The sequence below is a fragment of the Erpetoichthys calabaricus genome, chromosome 18, assembly GCF_900747795.2.
Source record: "Erpetoichthys calabaricus chromosome 18, fErpCal1.3, whole genome shotgun sequence".
Lineage (NCBI taxonomy): Eukaryota > Metazoa > Chordata > Cladistia > Polypteriformes > Polypteridae > Erpetoichthys > Erpetoichthys calabaricus.
This window is the reverse complement of record NC_041411.2, coordinates 88,376,713-88,394,349: the sequence shown is the minus strand read 5'-3', so window position 1 is coordinate 88,394,349 and position 17,637 is coordinate 88,376,713. Positions and strand designations below refer to the sequence as shown.

General features: G+C 39.0%; 1 protein-coding gene across 4 annotated transcripts in view; it reads left to right on the top strand.

The window, feature by feature from the left end:
• LOC114668664 (kelch domain-containing protein 8B-like) overlaps positions 1–17,637 on the top strand; it is a 523,257-nt gene that overhangs the window by 57,438 nt on the left and 448,182 nt on the right. For all 4 annotated transcript variants that reach the window (XM_051921169.1, XM_028824538.2, XM_051921167.1 and 1 more), the window contains exon 2: positions 3,024–4,533. In XM_051921169.1, the coding sequence (XP_051777129.1) occupies positions 4,143–4,533 (391 nt within the window). In that variant the 5' untranslated portion in view covers positions 3,024–4,142. The remainder of the gene's footprint in view (positions 1–3,023; positions 4,534–17,637) is intronic.

Genomic DNA, 17,637 nt, shown 5'->3' with positions numbered 1-17,637 from the left:
GTACTGCAGGATTTTATTTCTATTGCAGACCAAGCCTGTGTGTGTTCATCTATTTGTGTCAATGTCCAGGTTTTTATAGCTTGTATATTTGCCACCCAGTAATAAAATCAAAAGTTAGGTAGAGCCTTAGGTCTTTGTAGTGTCGCCCTTTTGATACATGGATGTTTTGAATTCCAAATAAATGAGGTTATGATTGAATCTAACTTCTTAAAAAATTATTTATTGATGATATTGAAATGTTTTGAAATAGAAGAAGCTTAGGAAGGATATTCATCTTGACACTGTTAATTCTTCCAGCTAAGATGAGATGAAGGGTTGACCATCTATGCAAGTCTTGCTTAATTTTTTCCATGCAGACAGTAAAATTTTGTTGATAAAGAGCTTTATGTTTAATTGTGATGTTTACACCTAGGTATTTAAACTGATCTACGATGATAAAAGGGAAGGTGTCCAATCTAATATTGTATGCTTGAGAATTCACTGGGAAGAGCACACTTTTATTCAAATTAATTCTGAGACCAGAAATCTGTTGAAATTCTGTTAGTGCTGTTAGGACTGCAGGCACAGTATTTTGTTGATTTAATATATACAGTACCATATCATCTCCATATATTGAAATTTTCTGTCCTTCTCTGATAAACCCCTTTATTATCACATAAGCATTTCGATAGTGAAGTGCCAGGGGAGTAAATGGCAATTGCAAAAAGTAGTGGTGACAAGGGGCATCCTTGTCTAGTACTATGTTCTAGTTTAAAGTAGTCTGAAATAATGTTAATAAAAACTGAAGCTTTTGGACTGGTATACAGTAGTTTGATCCATGCACAAATGTTCGGGCCAAACCCAAATTTCTCCAACATAGAGAAAAGGTAGTTCCATTCAACCATATCAAATACTTTTTCTCCATCCAACGATAATAATATCTCCAGGGTGTTAGACTTTGTGGTTGAATATATTACATTAAACAGATGTCGAAGATTAGCAGCTAAGTGTCTGCCTTTACTAAATCCAGTTTGGTCTTGTGATATTACCGAAGGAAGCACTTTCTCAGACCTTCTAGCTAGGACTTTGGAGAGTATCTTAATATCATTATTCAGAAGTGAGATTGGTATGTATGATGCACATTGTAATAAGTCCTTATTTTGCTTAGGAAAGACAGTAATTAATGCTTGGTGGAAAGTTTGAGGTAGGATTTTATTGTCTCTAGCTTCAGTAAATGTTGCTAATAAAATGGGAACTAACTTAATTGAGAATTGTTTATAAAATTCGGCAGGGTAGCCATCAGAGCCTGCTGCTTTTCCACTCTGAAGTGAGTTTATAGCATCTAGTTATTCTGATAGTGCCAGAGGTTTATCCAATTCCTCTGCACTCAGAGTATCTAGTTGTGGTATCTGTAATGCATCCAAAAACACATTAGGTTGTTTCTTGTCTTCTTTAAACTGAGTAGAATATAAGGATTTGTAATAGTCTGTAAATCATTTTTATGGTCAATGATTTTGTCTCTGGGGCGGCACGGTGGCGCAGTGGGTAGCGCTGCTGCCTCGCAGTTGGGAGACCTGGGGACCCGGGTTCGCTTCCCGGGTCCTCCCTGCGTGGAGTTTGCATGTTCTCCCCGTGTCTGCGTGGGTTTCCTCCGGGCGCTCCGGTTTCCTCCCACAGTCCAAAGACATGCTGGTTAGGTGGATTGGCGATTCTAAATTGGCCCTAGTGTGTGCTTGGTGTGTGGGTGTGTTTGTGTGTGTCCTGCGGTGGGTTGGCACCCTGCCCAGGATTGGTTCCCTGCCTTGTGCCCTGTGTTGGCTGGGATTGGCTCCAGCAGACCCCCGTGACCCTGTGTTCGGATTCAGCGGGTTGGAAAATGGATGGATGGATGGATTTTGTCTCTGTCTGTGTTGGTAATTGCTGGGATTGCATTGCAAAATTCCTGCTTGTGGATTTGTTGAGCTAAGATCTTATTAGCTTTCTCTTTGTGTTCATAGTAATGATGACTTGATTTAAAAATGAGTTGTTCTGTTTCTTTAGTTGTCAAGAGGTTGAGTTCTGAATGCAGAACCTATTAGCTTTCTTGATTCTGTGCACTGTCTGGATGTAGATACTAACGAATCCACTATGACTTCTAGATCCTTCTCATAAGATGTACTTTCAAATTTCACACTTTCTATTGTGTATTTAAATGTAACATTTCTACTTCCTACATGTTATACTCTACATTTACTTACTTTAAATCTCACCTGCCACAAATCTGCTCAAGCACATATGCTATCCAGGACCCTCTATAGTAAATGAGCTGATTCTGTATTTTCTGCCCTTCCACCATTTATGTATATTGAAAAGTGCATCACTAATCCCTGAAGGACACCCCTTTTAGCACTATAGTATGATTATACCATAGAAAATGACATACAGAATACTTCTAACTGTCCATTTTCTGAACCTGCCTTATTTAATACATATGGCAGCTTGTGTGAGCCTTTACCAGAACTATAAAACGCAATGGAGGAACCCGCCTTGGATCTGCCCCCAGTTCATTGCAACCCATGGTCTCTCTCATTCCATGCCAAGTAACCTTGACATGCATGTCTTAGGGATATGGGAGGAAATGGGAATCCCACATGAAGATGAAGAACGCATGCAAACTCCACATACTGTAGATGGGGTAGGAGAAATTTGAGGTGACAAGTTTTATATGTTGTACAACTGTCCTAGTTCTTTGGAAATAATAAGCCATCTTGCCATTCTTTTAAGAAATTCCTTCCCGGAGAAGCGAACCAAGTGCAAAGGTAGAACCATCCCTGGATATGACGCCAGTCTAGTAGCTTGTTATCCTCAATGCACAATACAACTCATTTAATGTGGCGCACTTGCAGTTGAATATTCTGCGAGATTTTTAAACATGCATGGAACTTTGCTTTCTTCATGTTATGCTGTCCATTTGCTAAGACAGCATTGTCATAAATGTTTCCAAAATTTTGAAGTTGAAAAGAGAATAATTTGCTCAATAATGTTAATTTTTTTTGTCTTCTTAGGAAGATGTGAGGCCACGAGAGCGTCGCTATTCATCCTGCTTGAAAGGAACTACCCGATCCTCAGCCTATGGAGAGACCATTCATAGAGTGCTGACATCCCAAGTGACCACACATACTGAAGACCTGCCCATGAGGCCACCACCTGTCACACTACCCTTAAATGGCGAGGGAGGTCAGCAGTTTCCTTCATATTATTTTGCCGTGTGAGCATCTGATTCTTATTTAGTTGACTACTTTGACTCACTTTTGCATTTTGGGATATTCACTCAGCAAATCGAACACAAGTCATTACATTTCATGACAGAAGACTAACTTTCCTGAGCTGGCAAAAAGGATCAACACACCAGTTAAGGAAAAGAATAAGCTAGCCAGTATGAATTAGGTGGACTCTGTCTTCAGGAAGACATTTCTTCTCCCTTTCTCCTTCTATCAAGCTTACATCCAAAACCGTACTGCACATTCAAGCCGTGGTGCACCAGATAAGAAGCCCATAAATAAAGTCTCAGGAATGTAGCAGAATGATGGGCTAGTTTGCATTAACTCCTGATTGCTGACATGGCACCAAGCACAATGATGATTTTGTCTAGTCCAAAGTCTGTCATTGGTTTTCGTGAGAGGCATTTTTGGAAGAGCATTTTGGATTTATATTAGAAGAATAAATGGATCAACATATTGTCATTCAAAGCCTGTAGTGGTGAAAGAGTCGTGGAACCCAGCTGGTTATGAGGTGGAGAAGATCCATAGCACCCTAAACTCTGGGCTCTAGTCACAATTTTAATCTGTGTTACACCTTGCCATCTCTAATGCCCTGCTGTTGCCCCGTTGGTGTGGACCTTGCAGGAACTTGTTGTACTCTGGGCCTGTTTACCCCCTTGACCCAGTTGTTTTAGAAGTGCCTACTGCCTAAGGTTTTGACTTTTGCTTTTTTTGCTTTTTGTTTTTTAAGGGTTTGTATAAATAGACTGCACTGTGGAGCTGTGCAGGGCTGCCTTAATCATGTTCTTGCTGTGAGGTTGCCACCCCTGCTCTCTGTCACTTTGTGACCACCGTCCTTGTGTCTGCACCTCCCTCCTATTCTTGCCTTATGCCTAAAGGGTCACTCACTAGTGCCCCGCGGCCATGCCAATATCTGTGATGGCTGTGACCAACGCCAAGTCATACTATTGGGAAGTCTTTGCTCCAATGCCCACTCGCCGGGTTTACTGCACCCCCGTCTATGACACAGGGCTCTTGTATGTGGTGGGTGGTTGCAGTGAGACAGGTCTGCCTTTAGATACCACAGAAGTGCTGGACATGGCTTCCCAGACTTGGACCACCCTACCACCGCTGCCTACCCCTCGTGCAGGAGCAGCAGTAGTCCTGGTGGGCAAGCAGCTACATGTGATTGGAGGAATGGATGGCGAACAGAGGCCACTTTCATCAGTTGAGATCTACAACTCAGATGAAGGCAGGTGGGAGAAGAAGGCAAACTTGGGACAGCCCTCCATGGGCATTACAGCATTGGAGACAGGTAAGAACTGGAAGGGCGTAAAGACATACAAATAAGGCTGTATTCCTATATAGTGTCTTTCTGTATAATATAACATGCCATTACACTTTACAACTCCAGAATTACTGTAGAGTGCCATTTGAGCACCTGTTGGACTGCCTTCCTTAGAGTCTGAGTGAGGGTGCGGTGGGGATTGAACTGATATCCTTGAAGTTTACAGTCCATTTTGTTAGCTGCTAGGTCACACTACTTAGAGAGCCTATGGTGTTGCTGTTAAGACTGGACACTTTTCTGATGTATCATTTGGCTTGTGAATTTCTCAGATCTTACCCAGTCTTTCATCCCAATTTTATCTTTTGCATGTTCTGTTGATTGTTATCATAATTTGATTTTAATGTCAGTTATTGTTTGAAAAAGATAAATGTGAACGGTATAGGTTAGCTAACCAGCAAATGCAGTGACATACTCGTAAAAGAGTGTGACATTATTTTACACTTTGTTCCTTTTCTATTCAGAGTCACTCACAAATTAGTGTCATTTCTTTGGTGTCAGGTGGGAGAACTGAAAAATTAGTCTCCTGTTTTTTTATTTTAGTTGTCACTTTGTCTAATTTATTACATAAAAAGTAAAAAAAACCTGGATGAAAAGGAATGCAAAATGAGCTTACTGGAGTGGTCAGGAGTGTAACTTGCCATCCATCATGTTCCATGTATTTCCAGTCAAACACAGTGTGAACACAGTAATTTCAAATGCAATATATGGAAGTGTTAACTAATGTCTACTATGTATCACTGCTTTTATGGAATCATGGTTTGCTAGACATTACAACTAAAGAATGTTCAGCATATTTTTATTTTATGATAGAGCTGGAGCCAAAATTCCATGTAAAACAGTTTGGGTTATTGACTTATAGTGAGCTTTGGCAAGTATTATAATGACCCTCTTTATTGAAAAGAGTAAATCCTTTAACTGGAATATGCTTTCTTGAGCAAACTGTTTACACAAGCAATGTCACAACCTGAATACTTGAACAACTCACAGATCATAAATATTTTGTGCTTATAAGTGTGGTCAATAATGCCCCCCTCGCATGGCCCTGGCATTAAATCTAACAAGGAGACTGCCTGCTCGAGTGCCAGAATGGTCTTTCTTAGATCCTGCAGTTAAGCACACTGTTGGCTGAAGACTCGCATTACGGTGCCTTTAAAAATGATTCACCACCCACCCCCCCCAGGTTGTCTTTATATTCTATTGTTATATATGTTATACAATATTTAATTTTTTTTTTTTGAACTCTGATCAGCAGAAAAAGACTCCTTAAAGTCAAACTCAATCAGATCTTAGCAAAGTGGTGTAAATTAATTATAAATATAAGACACAAAATAATTGATTACATAAGTATTCAACCCCTATAATATGACAAATTTAAATAATTGCCAGAGCATCCAAAAGTTTAAATCAAATATGACAGCTAATTATTTTTACTAAATTAGATTTAAAGAAGCACCTATAATCTTACATGTGTAAAGACCAGGGGCCTCATGTATAACGCCGTGCATAGAATTCACACTAAAACATGGTGTAAGGACAAAAGTGGAAATGTGCGTACGCACAAAAAATCCAAATGCACAAATCTGTGCTTTCGCCAACTTCCACGTTCTTCCGCTCTATAAATCTTGGTCAGTGTGAAAAGTAACGCACGTACACGCGCCTGCTGCCTCTCCCCAAACTCCTCCCAGAATTACGCCTCTTTGAGTATGCAAATCAATATAAATAGCCCTTAAGCTCAGCGTTCTGTGAAAAGGCAACGGCAAAAGTATGAGGAAAAATAGAAGAATTTCAGCAAATACCAAGTGGAGGCAAGGATAAATGTACTATTTGTTGGTTTAAACAGTGATATAAACAACAAAAGGAAGTTGACCGAGTGACTTAGAGTATCGGAGAAACTCTAAAGCTCAAGTTCACAAAGTCGCACAGTGCCTGAAATAAAAAAGAAGTCGTGTGATATCAAAGTTGCCATGAAAAGGCGAGTCGTAGCCCACCGTCTGAGTGTCATATGAAAGCTTATTAGGGTACAGATAAAAGAAAAAAAACATAGGCACACAGTGGGAAAAAAGCACGAAATGTCAACTTTAATCTTGAAATTTCCACTTTAATTATGTAGTTTATTTTGTCATTAAAGTAGAACATCATAAACTTCATCTTAAAATCATTTAATTTACTAGTTTCTCAAATCCCATCGTAACTAAAGTAGCACATTAAATGCTTTGTTTTGTATGTGTTGTTCTATGTGCTCTATGTGTGTGAATCACTACGTGATTCTTAAACGGGCTTTCTCTTCCTCTGACAGGACACAGAATCCATTACATTCAGATATTACAGCTCTCTGAATAATTTAAATACTGAGATGTATACTTAATATCATTTTCATGATGATAGGAGTTAAAGCATGTTATTAAACATGGGAAAACAGTGGCGCAGTGATTGTTCATGCCTCACGCAAGATGCTTGCTGCACGACCTTCGATGAAATAATTTATTGCAGCAGTACTGTCTCTTTCAAACGTACTAACCCCCAATTCCTGTCCTTCCTTTTCTTTCTCCAAAAACCCAATCACCGCACAATCAGCTCTGTAATAGACGTTAACCCATCTGTATGCTTAGAATGCCAATTCTTCAAAACTTTTAAGGAACACTGAAATATCTTCGTAGTACATGTTTAATTATTCTATCCATCTATCCTTCCAGTGTCACGCCAGACCCAGAAAAAATACAGCGTGAGGCAGGAACAATCTGCTCCTCGCTAGCACTGCAGCACCGTGTCCTCACATGTTTAACTATTAACAATATAGATTATTTAAATGAAGTTAAAGTTGTATCTGTATAATATAATAAACATATTTTGCTGCATTTCATCTTAAAAATATCGTCATCATATGTAAATACGCGCTAAACTGGCTCAGGTTGTGCAATATTATAACTGTATAGAATTATCAGTATACAGCATCAAGCACAAGCTGCCTCAGCCATGCTGTTTATTGAACTGCTCTCATGTGATAAATGCTTCAGAGCCTTTTCTGTACGGACTTCGCGGTTTAGAAACAGTTTCATCCCAAGAACTCTAAACGCACTCAATCAGTCCATCAAGTGCTCCTTGTAGAACTGTTTGTACTTATAAGTGCAATTACCTCACTGTAAACTTGCGATACAGTTATAATATTGCACATCCTGAGCCACTTATGCTTTCATATTGTATGTTTTTCACTGTTTTTTATCCTATTATTATTATTGTTGTTGTTGTTGTTTTTGTTGTTATTTTACCATCTTATAGGAAAATAAGTTTATGGAGGATTTGTATATCGAATGTTATTGTACCATACAATAACAATAAAGGAATTCAATTCAATAGAAGAGAGCGGGTATTTACAGATGATGACGACTGGCTTCTAAGTTGATTTAGATTTCCAGGCGCTATCTTCTTGGAACTCTTAATATCATTTTTAAGATGAAATGCAGTAAAGTATATATATATTGCATTATACAGATACATTTTTAACTTCATTTAAATAATGTATATTGTTAATGATTAAATATGCGAGGAATCTGTCCCGCAGTGGTAGCGATGAGCTGGCACTCCTTTCATGGATTGTTGCTTCCTTGCGCTGTATGCTCTGAACTTTTGAGTTTATCTTTCACTCTATCAACTTCCTTTTGTTGTTTATATCAGTTCTTAAACCAACAAATAGTAAGTTTTTCCTTGCCTCTACTTGGTATTTAGTGAAATTCTTCTTTTTCCCTGTGCTTTTGCCATTGTCTTTTCACAGAATGCAAAACATAAGGGGCTATTTATATTTATTTACATATTCAAAGAGCCGTAATTCTGGGATGGGTCGGGGAGGAGCAAGATGCGCGTGCACAAGCATTACTTTTCACGCTGGCCGGAATTTATGGAGCAGAAGAATGTGGAATTTGGCGTTTGCACAGACGTATGCATCTGGATTTTTTATGCATGAGGCCCCATGAGATGATATACACTATGTAGGCAAAAGACATGGTGAGGTAAAGCTAAGGCTCAAAACCATAAAAATCAGACATAATTAGGAAACGAGACACCAAAGGGCAAGACATTAGTCAACAGTAGGAGTCAAAGAGAAAGTCAAAAGAACCATACAACACACACTAGGACCTCTATGGAAAACAAGCTACTTATTCTAATGCTGGTGAGACGTATTATACATTCATTTACTGCGGGGTAGTGAGTGTTTAGACCATCGTCATGTTTATAGTGTCACGTGCAGTGACGTCAGCAATGAGACAGACATGGTCACATGACGCTAAATTGAGTATCACGTAAACAAAAGAAAAAAGACTTTATAATAATAATCTGAAGTCCCACACATGTCTGATCCAAATGGGTAGGCCTCTTCCACTCTAAAGCAGCCTAACTCTAAGTGCAACATACAGGCTTATGGCCTGCACAGACCCAATACTGGAGCAAAGGCTTTAAAGTCAAATATATCCACAAAGGGGAAGAGATGGAAAATCTTAAAAGTTACTTAATTACTTTTTAAAGATTTATTTAAAAAATTGTAATTTATACAAAGAATACCGGAAAAGAAAAAGAAGAAAGGAACCATAAGATCAAACCTAATATCATACAAATCCAAAGCAAAAGTGTAAGCCACCCTAATTCGAAGTGTATAGTACATAAGAAATGTAAGGATTTATTCCATGAAGTGGAAGCATATAATAAACAAGAATATTTGCATCAGATATTTGAAATGTTAAAAGTGTGCACTTCAATTTAAATGTTTAAAATGTCTAAATTTTCTCTAAAACTCTAAATATTCTCAATCGTAATGGAAATTTGTCACCTTTGACCCTCTGATAGCTGTCCATAGAGGACCAACATAGAGGGTCAACAATCAAAATAATCTGATATTCATAATCACTGACCTTTAAAGAGTCTAACGTGCTTATGGTTCTTAGAGAGCTAGGACCACTGATAAATAATTAAATATTAAAACATTATCATTTTTGTGATCAGAAGCCAAAAAAGGCATACATTGACACTCCATCTGCCTTTATTGCCTTTATTTTTTTCAAAGTTTTGTAAAAGGAGTAACTTTGACCTGTAAGAGGTCCTGGAAAAACACATTCTGTAACAGACTGAGAGAACCGCGTTGCTCCAAGCTGCACCATGTCAGTTTGTTGTTCCCAGTGTGCTGAGTGATTCTGATCTGATCTGGCAGACATTTTAACAGACAATTACGCTATCTGCAATATATGGTGTCAATGGCGGACATTCTGTACTGTGAAACTGTAACTGATAAGTGTGTGCAATTCCAATCACATTACAAGTAGTAAATACCTGCACTTTGGCAATTTAGTTACAGATCATTTTTGTAACATGTGTATTTGTACATTATATACCTAAGATTATTATAATTCTTGTCAAATGTTTGTGCATTTTTTGTCTGCTGCCGGAACCCTGCAATTTTCTTCAGGATTATCTATCTATCTATCTATCTATCTATCTATCTATCTATCTATCTATCTATCTATCTATCTATCTATCTATCTATCTATCTATCTATCTATCTATCTATCTATCTATCTATCTATCTATCTGCCCAATATTTTATTATATGAGCTTGTTGGACATCCATATCCAAAACCACGGCATTGTTAGGGAGCTGGGCTATCCCTTAGTGGTTATAATAATATCTACTCCTTTGAGAAGGATTTTCCCAAGATTTTGGGACGTATCTGTGTGAATTTATGCCAATTTAGCTAAAAGAGCATTTATGAGATCAGGTGCTGATGTTAGAGAAGAACACTTGGCTCGCAACCGGCATTTGAATTCATTCCAAAGGTATTCAATGAGATTGAGATCAGTGCTCTCGCAGGCTACTTGATTTCCTCCATGACTTTATGGACCTGGCTTTTATGTACAGGGGCCCAGTTATGCTGAAACAGAAGAAGGGACTTCCCCAAGCTGTTGCCACAAATATGCGAGCACACAATTGTCTAAAATGTCTTTCTATGCTGTAGCAATAACTTCACTGGAACTCAGGTGCCTACTTCAAAGTCTATAAAACAGTTCCAGGCCATTATCCTTTCTCCACCAAACTTTATCTATTTATTTATGTATTTATTTATTTAAAGAGCTTCTGTAAAAAGCTAAATTTCCCCCTGGGAATGCATTAAATTCTGTCTATCTACCCATAGTCTAGCGTTTTGTGCTTTACACCACTCCAGCTGACACTTGTCATTGCACATGGTGACCATGGGCTTGTGTGCAGCTACTCAGCCTTTAAATAAAGCCCATTTCATGAAGTTCCTGATGCACAGTTCATCTGCTGATGTTGCTTCTAGAGAAACTCTGTTGTGAGTGAAGCAGTACAGGACAGGTGATTTGAACATGCAATGTGCCTCACAACTTGGCTTCCTCGCTTTTTGAGTTTCCATGGTCAACAGAGTTTACCATATTGAGACTCGTGGAGAACTTGCCAAAGATCAAGTCGTGTCTCCCTTGGGCTAAGGGAAATGAAATTCTTCTGGTTAGTGACAAGTCTTTTCAAAAGACCACATTGAAGATAACAACAAATTAATAGTCTAGTCTGTCAATAAACAATTTTGTACCTCTGTGCAGGAGGTAGAAAGAACACAAGATTTAGAGCAAGAAAATGATAAACAGAAAGCAGAGCTACTCACAGATTTTTCACAGATCTAAAAGGGGAATTTTTTTCGTAAAGCTTGAAAAAATAGGAAGGTTAGAGACATTGATAACAGACTAAACTTTGATCTTAACACAGAACAAATTTGTGGGAAACTCAGCTGTTTTAAAGTGGATCTGTTTTATAAGTCCTTTATTGAATGTATTGTTACATTTGCTTTTATATGTTGGTTTGTCATACTCAAAATTAGGAATATTAAACCATCTTAACAACATTGTAAAAATTAGCCATAAAATGGTTTGCAGGAGAACTCTGTCACTGAGCTGTATTACAAACTCGTTAGAAAGAAGGCCCACTCAATTCTGTCAGACAGTAGCCGTCTTCTTTTTCCTAAATTTCAGTTGTTGCTGTCAGGCTGCAAATTCAGGTTTCCGAGGGTAAAAGAATGATAGATTTTTATTCACAGAGATTTAAGCATTTTGAATTCTGTTACTTGTAGGGATGCTGCTAAATGCTAAAGTCTGAATGATTCCTTTGTGTACTGTTGAAGGTAAATTATTCTTCGTTGTGCTAATCATGAGTGTGTTGTAATAAACAAGCAGAAACAGAAGTATTGGTGCAACTGTAGGCAAACTCTGTATAATTAGAATCTGAAAAAAGAGGAAAATAAAAATAAAAAACACGGCTAAGAGCGTTACAGGATGTCTTTTCTGACATTTTGACTGCCAAAGGAGGTGGTTCTATCGGCTATTAGCCTTTCCGACAGGAAGAGGCGGGTGTAGGCAGACTGCACCGGAAGTGATGTCAGCGGTGGAAAGGCCGTCAATCTTCCAGTCAGCAGAGGGAGGAAAAGAAAAGGGATTATCAACCCCTGGAGAATTACCATCACCAGAGCCGTCAAATTGTCCCCTGTGTAATTACGTGTGACAGTGTACAGTATGTATATGATAATAGTGGTTGTCAGTTATTGTATCTTTGCTCATTTTATTGAACAATGCCTTATGGGTTAGCACTTTCCTGCTGCAAATAAATTTCCCTCTGGGATCTTCAAGTCTACAACATCCTAACCCTAACGTTTTAGCTGTGTAGCCTTCATCATGTGTGCTAATACTCTTGTGGAGCATTTCTTAAGCTTCATTTTGTTGGTATATGTCCTTTATATATTTAAATAATATATTGTAGCACTCTGAGACACTGAATATCTTAAAAGCATAAAACACATCATTGTAATTCATCAGGAGTAAGGAGACACTGTTTAGTCTAATTCAGCAAAATTCAATATACTGTAGCTGCTGTCAGAACTGCATTTCTATAATGGGTGATTGCCATCTGCAACAATTAGAAAGGCAAAAGCCCCAGACGGGGAAGACCATTTTCACTTCAGAAATGGAGACTTTTAAAGATTTCATTACAATACAATACAATACAATACAATTTATTTTTGTATAGCCCAAAATCACACAAGAAGTGCCGCAATGGGCTTTAACAGGCCCTGCCTCTTGACAGCCCCCCAGCCTTGACTCTCTAAGAAGACAAGGAAAAACTCCCAAAATAAAAATTCTAGTAGAGAAAAAAATGGAAGAAACCTTGGGATAGGAAGTTCAAAAATGAGACCCCTTTCCAGGTAGGTTGGGCATGTAGTGGGTGTCAAAAAGAAGGGGGTCAATACAATACAATACACAGAACAGAACAAATCCTCAATACAGTATAAAAATAAAAATTTTACAAGTACGGAACAGTAGATGATATCACATTAAACATGAGAGTTGGGACTTCATGAAGCAGCTGAGATCCAACTTACATTTAAGTATAAAGTGTATTTCTTTTCAGAAAATGTAGCCTGCAAAAGGTGACAAATAGCTGTGTGTGGCTCTTCAAAGTCCTGAAATGTTCACCCTTTCAGTCACAATGTTTGTACAATATGTGTGTGTGTGTGTGTGTGTGTGTGTGTGTGCGTGCGTGGGCGTGTGTGTATGTGTGTGTGTGTGTGTCTGCCCCAGAGCTTAGTGAGTCTGCTTTACGGCTTCATGAATGTGAATTTTGATTCTTGGCCTAGTCACTGGCTATGTGAATTTTGAACACTGTTCTTTGTCCAAGTGTAATAGAGAATAATATCTTCCATATTGATAAATATTAGTTATTATTAATGTGTAAAAATACAATTGTTTAACCAGGCAGGACTGTTATTGACTAACAATTTAATTTTAAAATGTAAGAAAGCTGGATAAGCCATTTTCAACTTACTTGATGAGATAAGGCCTTCTGTTAAGTGCTCTGTTTGTCTATGACAGGGACGAGAGTTGACCACAGTGGACCAGGTGTGCAGAGACTCTTTAAATCCAACGAGTTTTCGTGGAATGGAAGCGACAAGTAAATTTATGACTCTGAGAGAGAAGCAAGTTTGAAAAGGCAGTTTACGATTTAATTACCGGTATATCTTTTCTTTCTTGTTTATCTGAAACTACGTCTGTACATCCTCTGAAACTGGGGAAAATGAGTGACAGGAACAAAGCAAAAGCTGGACATTTGGGAGGGTGCTGTGTGGATGAGGACAGCGCTGAATCTGGCCTGACCTAAGAAGTCATTGGGAATTACACATCCTCACTCAAAGACGACAAGTTTGGACTTAAATTATAGGCTGAGAGAAAGGTAAAATGTCTCTGTTTCATTCTTGTAGATGCTCACTCTGCCATTTCCATACTAAGTTGGCACCATTTCTGCTGCCCTGCGCAGATGGCATTCTAGATCAAAGGCCATGCCAGACCAAGCCAGACCAGAGACTAAGATTTAACATCTAAGCATAGTGGATATTTAATATGGACCAGGTCGTATTATTATTTTGCCAGCATTTGTACTCTCTTGCTTATATGATTTTGAGTATAATATACACAGGATGTGGTACAAATCAGCATCTTAATTAAAGAGTGAAACTTCTCCTCTAACAGGACAAATCTGATAAAACCTTTCAGGCAGTAATCAGGCAGATGGAAAGCTGTTCATGGTGTCATTTATTGCTCTTTAGCTAATGCTTGAACAAGGAGTGCTCTTCTACAGTATGATTGGAACGGTCAGAGAAACAAAGGATAGAGGTTTTTTTTATAAACTATTCATTTACATCCAGTAACAATCAATTCATACATTTTACTCTGATTAGTTAAAAGGCATGAGGTGTTTAGCACAGAGCACAACCAGCCTGAATAAAAGTCTTTCTCCATTACAATAGAACCTCTGGTCACGAACGTTTCTGAACACGTACAAATCGGGTTACGATCAAAAAGTTTGTCAAAATTTTGCATCTGTTCACGACCACACGCTCTGGGGGCGAACAAAAACACTGGCGGCCAGTTTCTTTACGCGCGTTCATACGCACCAATGATTTCCCATTCTCCGTTTCCCATTTTCTTTTGTTTGCGTATACAGGGCCTAACAAAGCAGCTGATGTTGCAAAGGGAGTTATAATGTTAACCAACCACAGGCCTCAAGTGCTGGAAGAGGTGGAAAAACTGTTGCTAGTGTGGTTGAACGAGAAGCAACTTGCAGGAGATTACTTTAAGCGAGGCGATCATATGCGTTTACTATTTAGTTTACTACAAGGGGGCTCTGCCTCCTGCTCGCTTCGCTCGCCTACCCCCGGCGTTGGGTATCCTGAAATACATTGTTTGTATATCCGTCAGTCGAGCTCGTTCATTTTGAACCTGTGCCTACTTTGCTTCCACAGTTTCAGACGCGCATTTACTTCACTCCGCAGTGGTGCCACTCACAATATGGCGGTGACGCCTGTGCCTTCACTCCGCAGTAGTGCCACTCCCAATATGGTGGTGAAGCCTGCGCCTTCCGTACTTTATGGACCCGTGGGGCCCCCGTAGCCTCTTCCGTTTGAATCTGGGCTGCAGTGCAGAGTCCTTTTATTTGTGTGGCTGTGTCGGTAGTCGTTAGCTATGGGCGCGTTGTTGCTTCATTACTCATCCACGTCAGTTGAGCTCTTTCGTTTTTGGGCCGTGACTCCTTCGTGCGCGGTGGATAAGACTTCACGTGCGGTTTAGGAGACGCGCGCTGTACGCGCCTGCGCAGTACGTCTCATGGTCCCATCGTCGTGTCCCTGCGTCCGTGCCATCCGGTTTACCATTCTCGGTTAGTAATATGGATTACACTGTGTATTCTATGGTATGATTAATTATTTTTGTGCTTAAAAATATATATATATTTACATGCAGTTCGTACGGTCTGGAACGGATTAATTGTATTTACATACAATCTTATGGGGAAATTACTTTCGGGTCGTGACCAAATCGGGTCGCATCCAGAGTTTTGGAACAAATTACGGTTGTGACCAGAGGTACCACTCTATATCCTTGTTCTTCAATATCTCTCAGTTTAGATATTACCCTTCAAACTTCTGTGTGTGTAACGACGGTCCAGTCTGGTTGAATACAGGACATCTGATCTCTTAGTCATCCTTCAGCACATTTTATGCATTACATTTTTGTCTCTGTTGTTCACCTGACCTTTATCTGGTTTCCTGATATGCCTGAACCGGTATCTGATATTTATTAACCATTTATGCTGTTGATGAATGCTTTATTACCCTAAAATTATTCTCTCACAAGTATAATATATGAATAATGTGTAACTTTCTCTCCTAACTGTTTCAGTGCTTTATCTCGTTGCCTGAGGTCATAGATATAAAAGGCAGTGTAATATCTGAAGGCTATAGGATTGAAGGCTTGGATTTGGGGCATTTTGTTAAGTTTTGTGCAATAAAGAGTATAAAGCAGAGAACAGGGTCACCCTGAGACCCTTCCATGACAAAACACATGTGGATTTTTAGCATTTTCCTCTTTTATTGTCACATCTCAAATCCTATCTCAGAAGGCATGAATCTGTTCTAGGGGTCATCTGTCCAACAAAGGACACACTCATACACACACCTAAGGACACAATCATTCACACACCTATACTGGCCATATTTTCTGAGTTGCTACTTAACCTAACACACACTTTTAGGCACATGGGAAGAAACTGCAGTACCCATAAAAGCAAATTCCACACAGGCAGCAACCAAGCCAGGAATTGAAAATAAGACACTAGAGATTCTGACCTTGCCACCCTGAGGGAAAAAAGTAGTTAGAAAATAAATAAATAAAGAAATGGAAAATGTGTATAAAGGTCCATGAAAAGGGATTTGAAACAAGCACATACAAGATTTTAAGACAGAGTGATAGCATTTTGAATTAGTGTATGAGAATGATGCTAGCTGACAAATGCGTGGAGGGCTCTAAAAAACATTGGGCATGCTACAAAGCCAAGAACACTGCAAGATTTGAAGCATGAAATTGAATTTGTCTGTTCTGCTCTCCCAGCAGCAACAATACAAGGCAAATGCCACTCTGCTGCACATCGTCGTTAACGATTCATTGGTGGGCTCGGTGGACATTTTGAATGTAGGAGATGTAATCGTCAAAACAGCACCACTCTGTTCCTTTTTCTGTGTGTGTTATAGAATTCAAAATGTGAACACGTATTGGGACCCCTTAAATAAATGCAGCATATATACAATATATCACTTGGGCTAAGTTAAGCTTAGGATCACCTTGGACAACTGGACCCTAAAACATGAATAAAGTAAACTTCTTTAAGTCTACTTTGGACAGCCTGCATTGGTTTTTGGTGTTTCTTTGTAGCGATGGTCCCTGATTCTTCGTGTAGATGCAATTGATACATTAAATGTTTAAAGACTCTTTGTGGTAATCGCGTTTATTCTATAAGAATGGACAGATCCAGCTAGTAAAACATGAACAAATCCTGCAAACATGCAATGTTCATACTTCTTAAGCATTCTGCTGCATTTTATTCAGAAATGTAGGAATTAACACTCAAGCAAGCAAATCAACCAACCAGCTGTTTTAAAAATCAGCCAATAGATGGAAATGGCTTAGTGTGTTAATGTTCGCATTCTCCCACTGGCTATTAGCAGAGTGCAAAGAGTCAAAAGATTGTCAAAATGCCACCCCCGGTGTGTGGCGTGTCTAATAAAGAGCCCACCAGTAAATATGCACACACTGTTTTGCACTCAGACACTTGTATTCCACCTGACCCACCATGAGCATTGCTGTTGCCTGGCAACAGGTGTGTAAAGATTGACCCAGAAGCTGCACAGATACATTTTTAGAATAACGGAGGCTGCTTCTGCTAATGTGCATATCAACTTTTCAGTTCTCTCTCTCTCTTTCTCTTTCATGAGAGAAATAACAAAGCTTAATATTTTAAACTTTTTATATTAAATTAAATCTATTTTGCTTTAAGTTGCCAGTAATCACATTCCCCCAGCTCTAGCTAGTTCAGTTGAGGTCTCATCAGTCACAGCGCATAAACGCTGTGACTTGAACACATAATCAGGTTTTATGTTGAAGTTGGAGAGCACATTCAGTGAACAGATCCATCTTTAT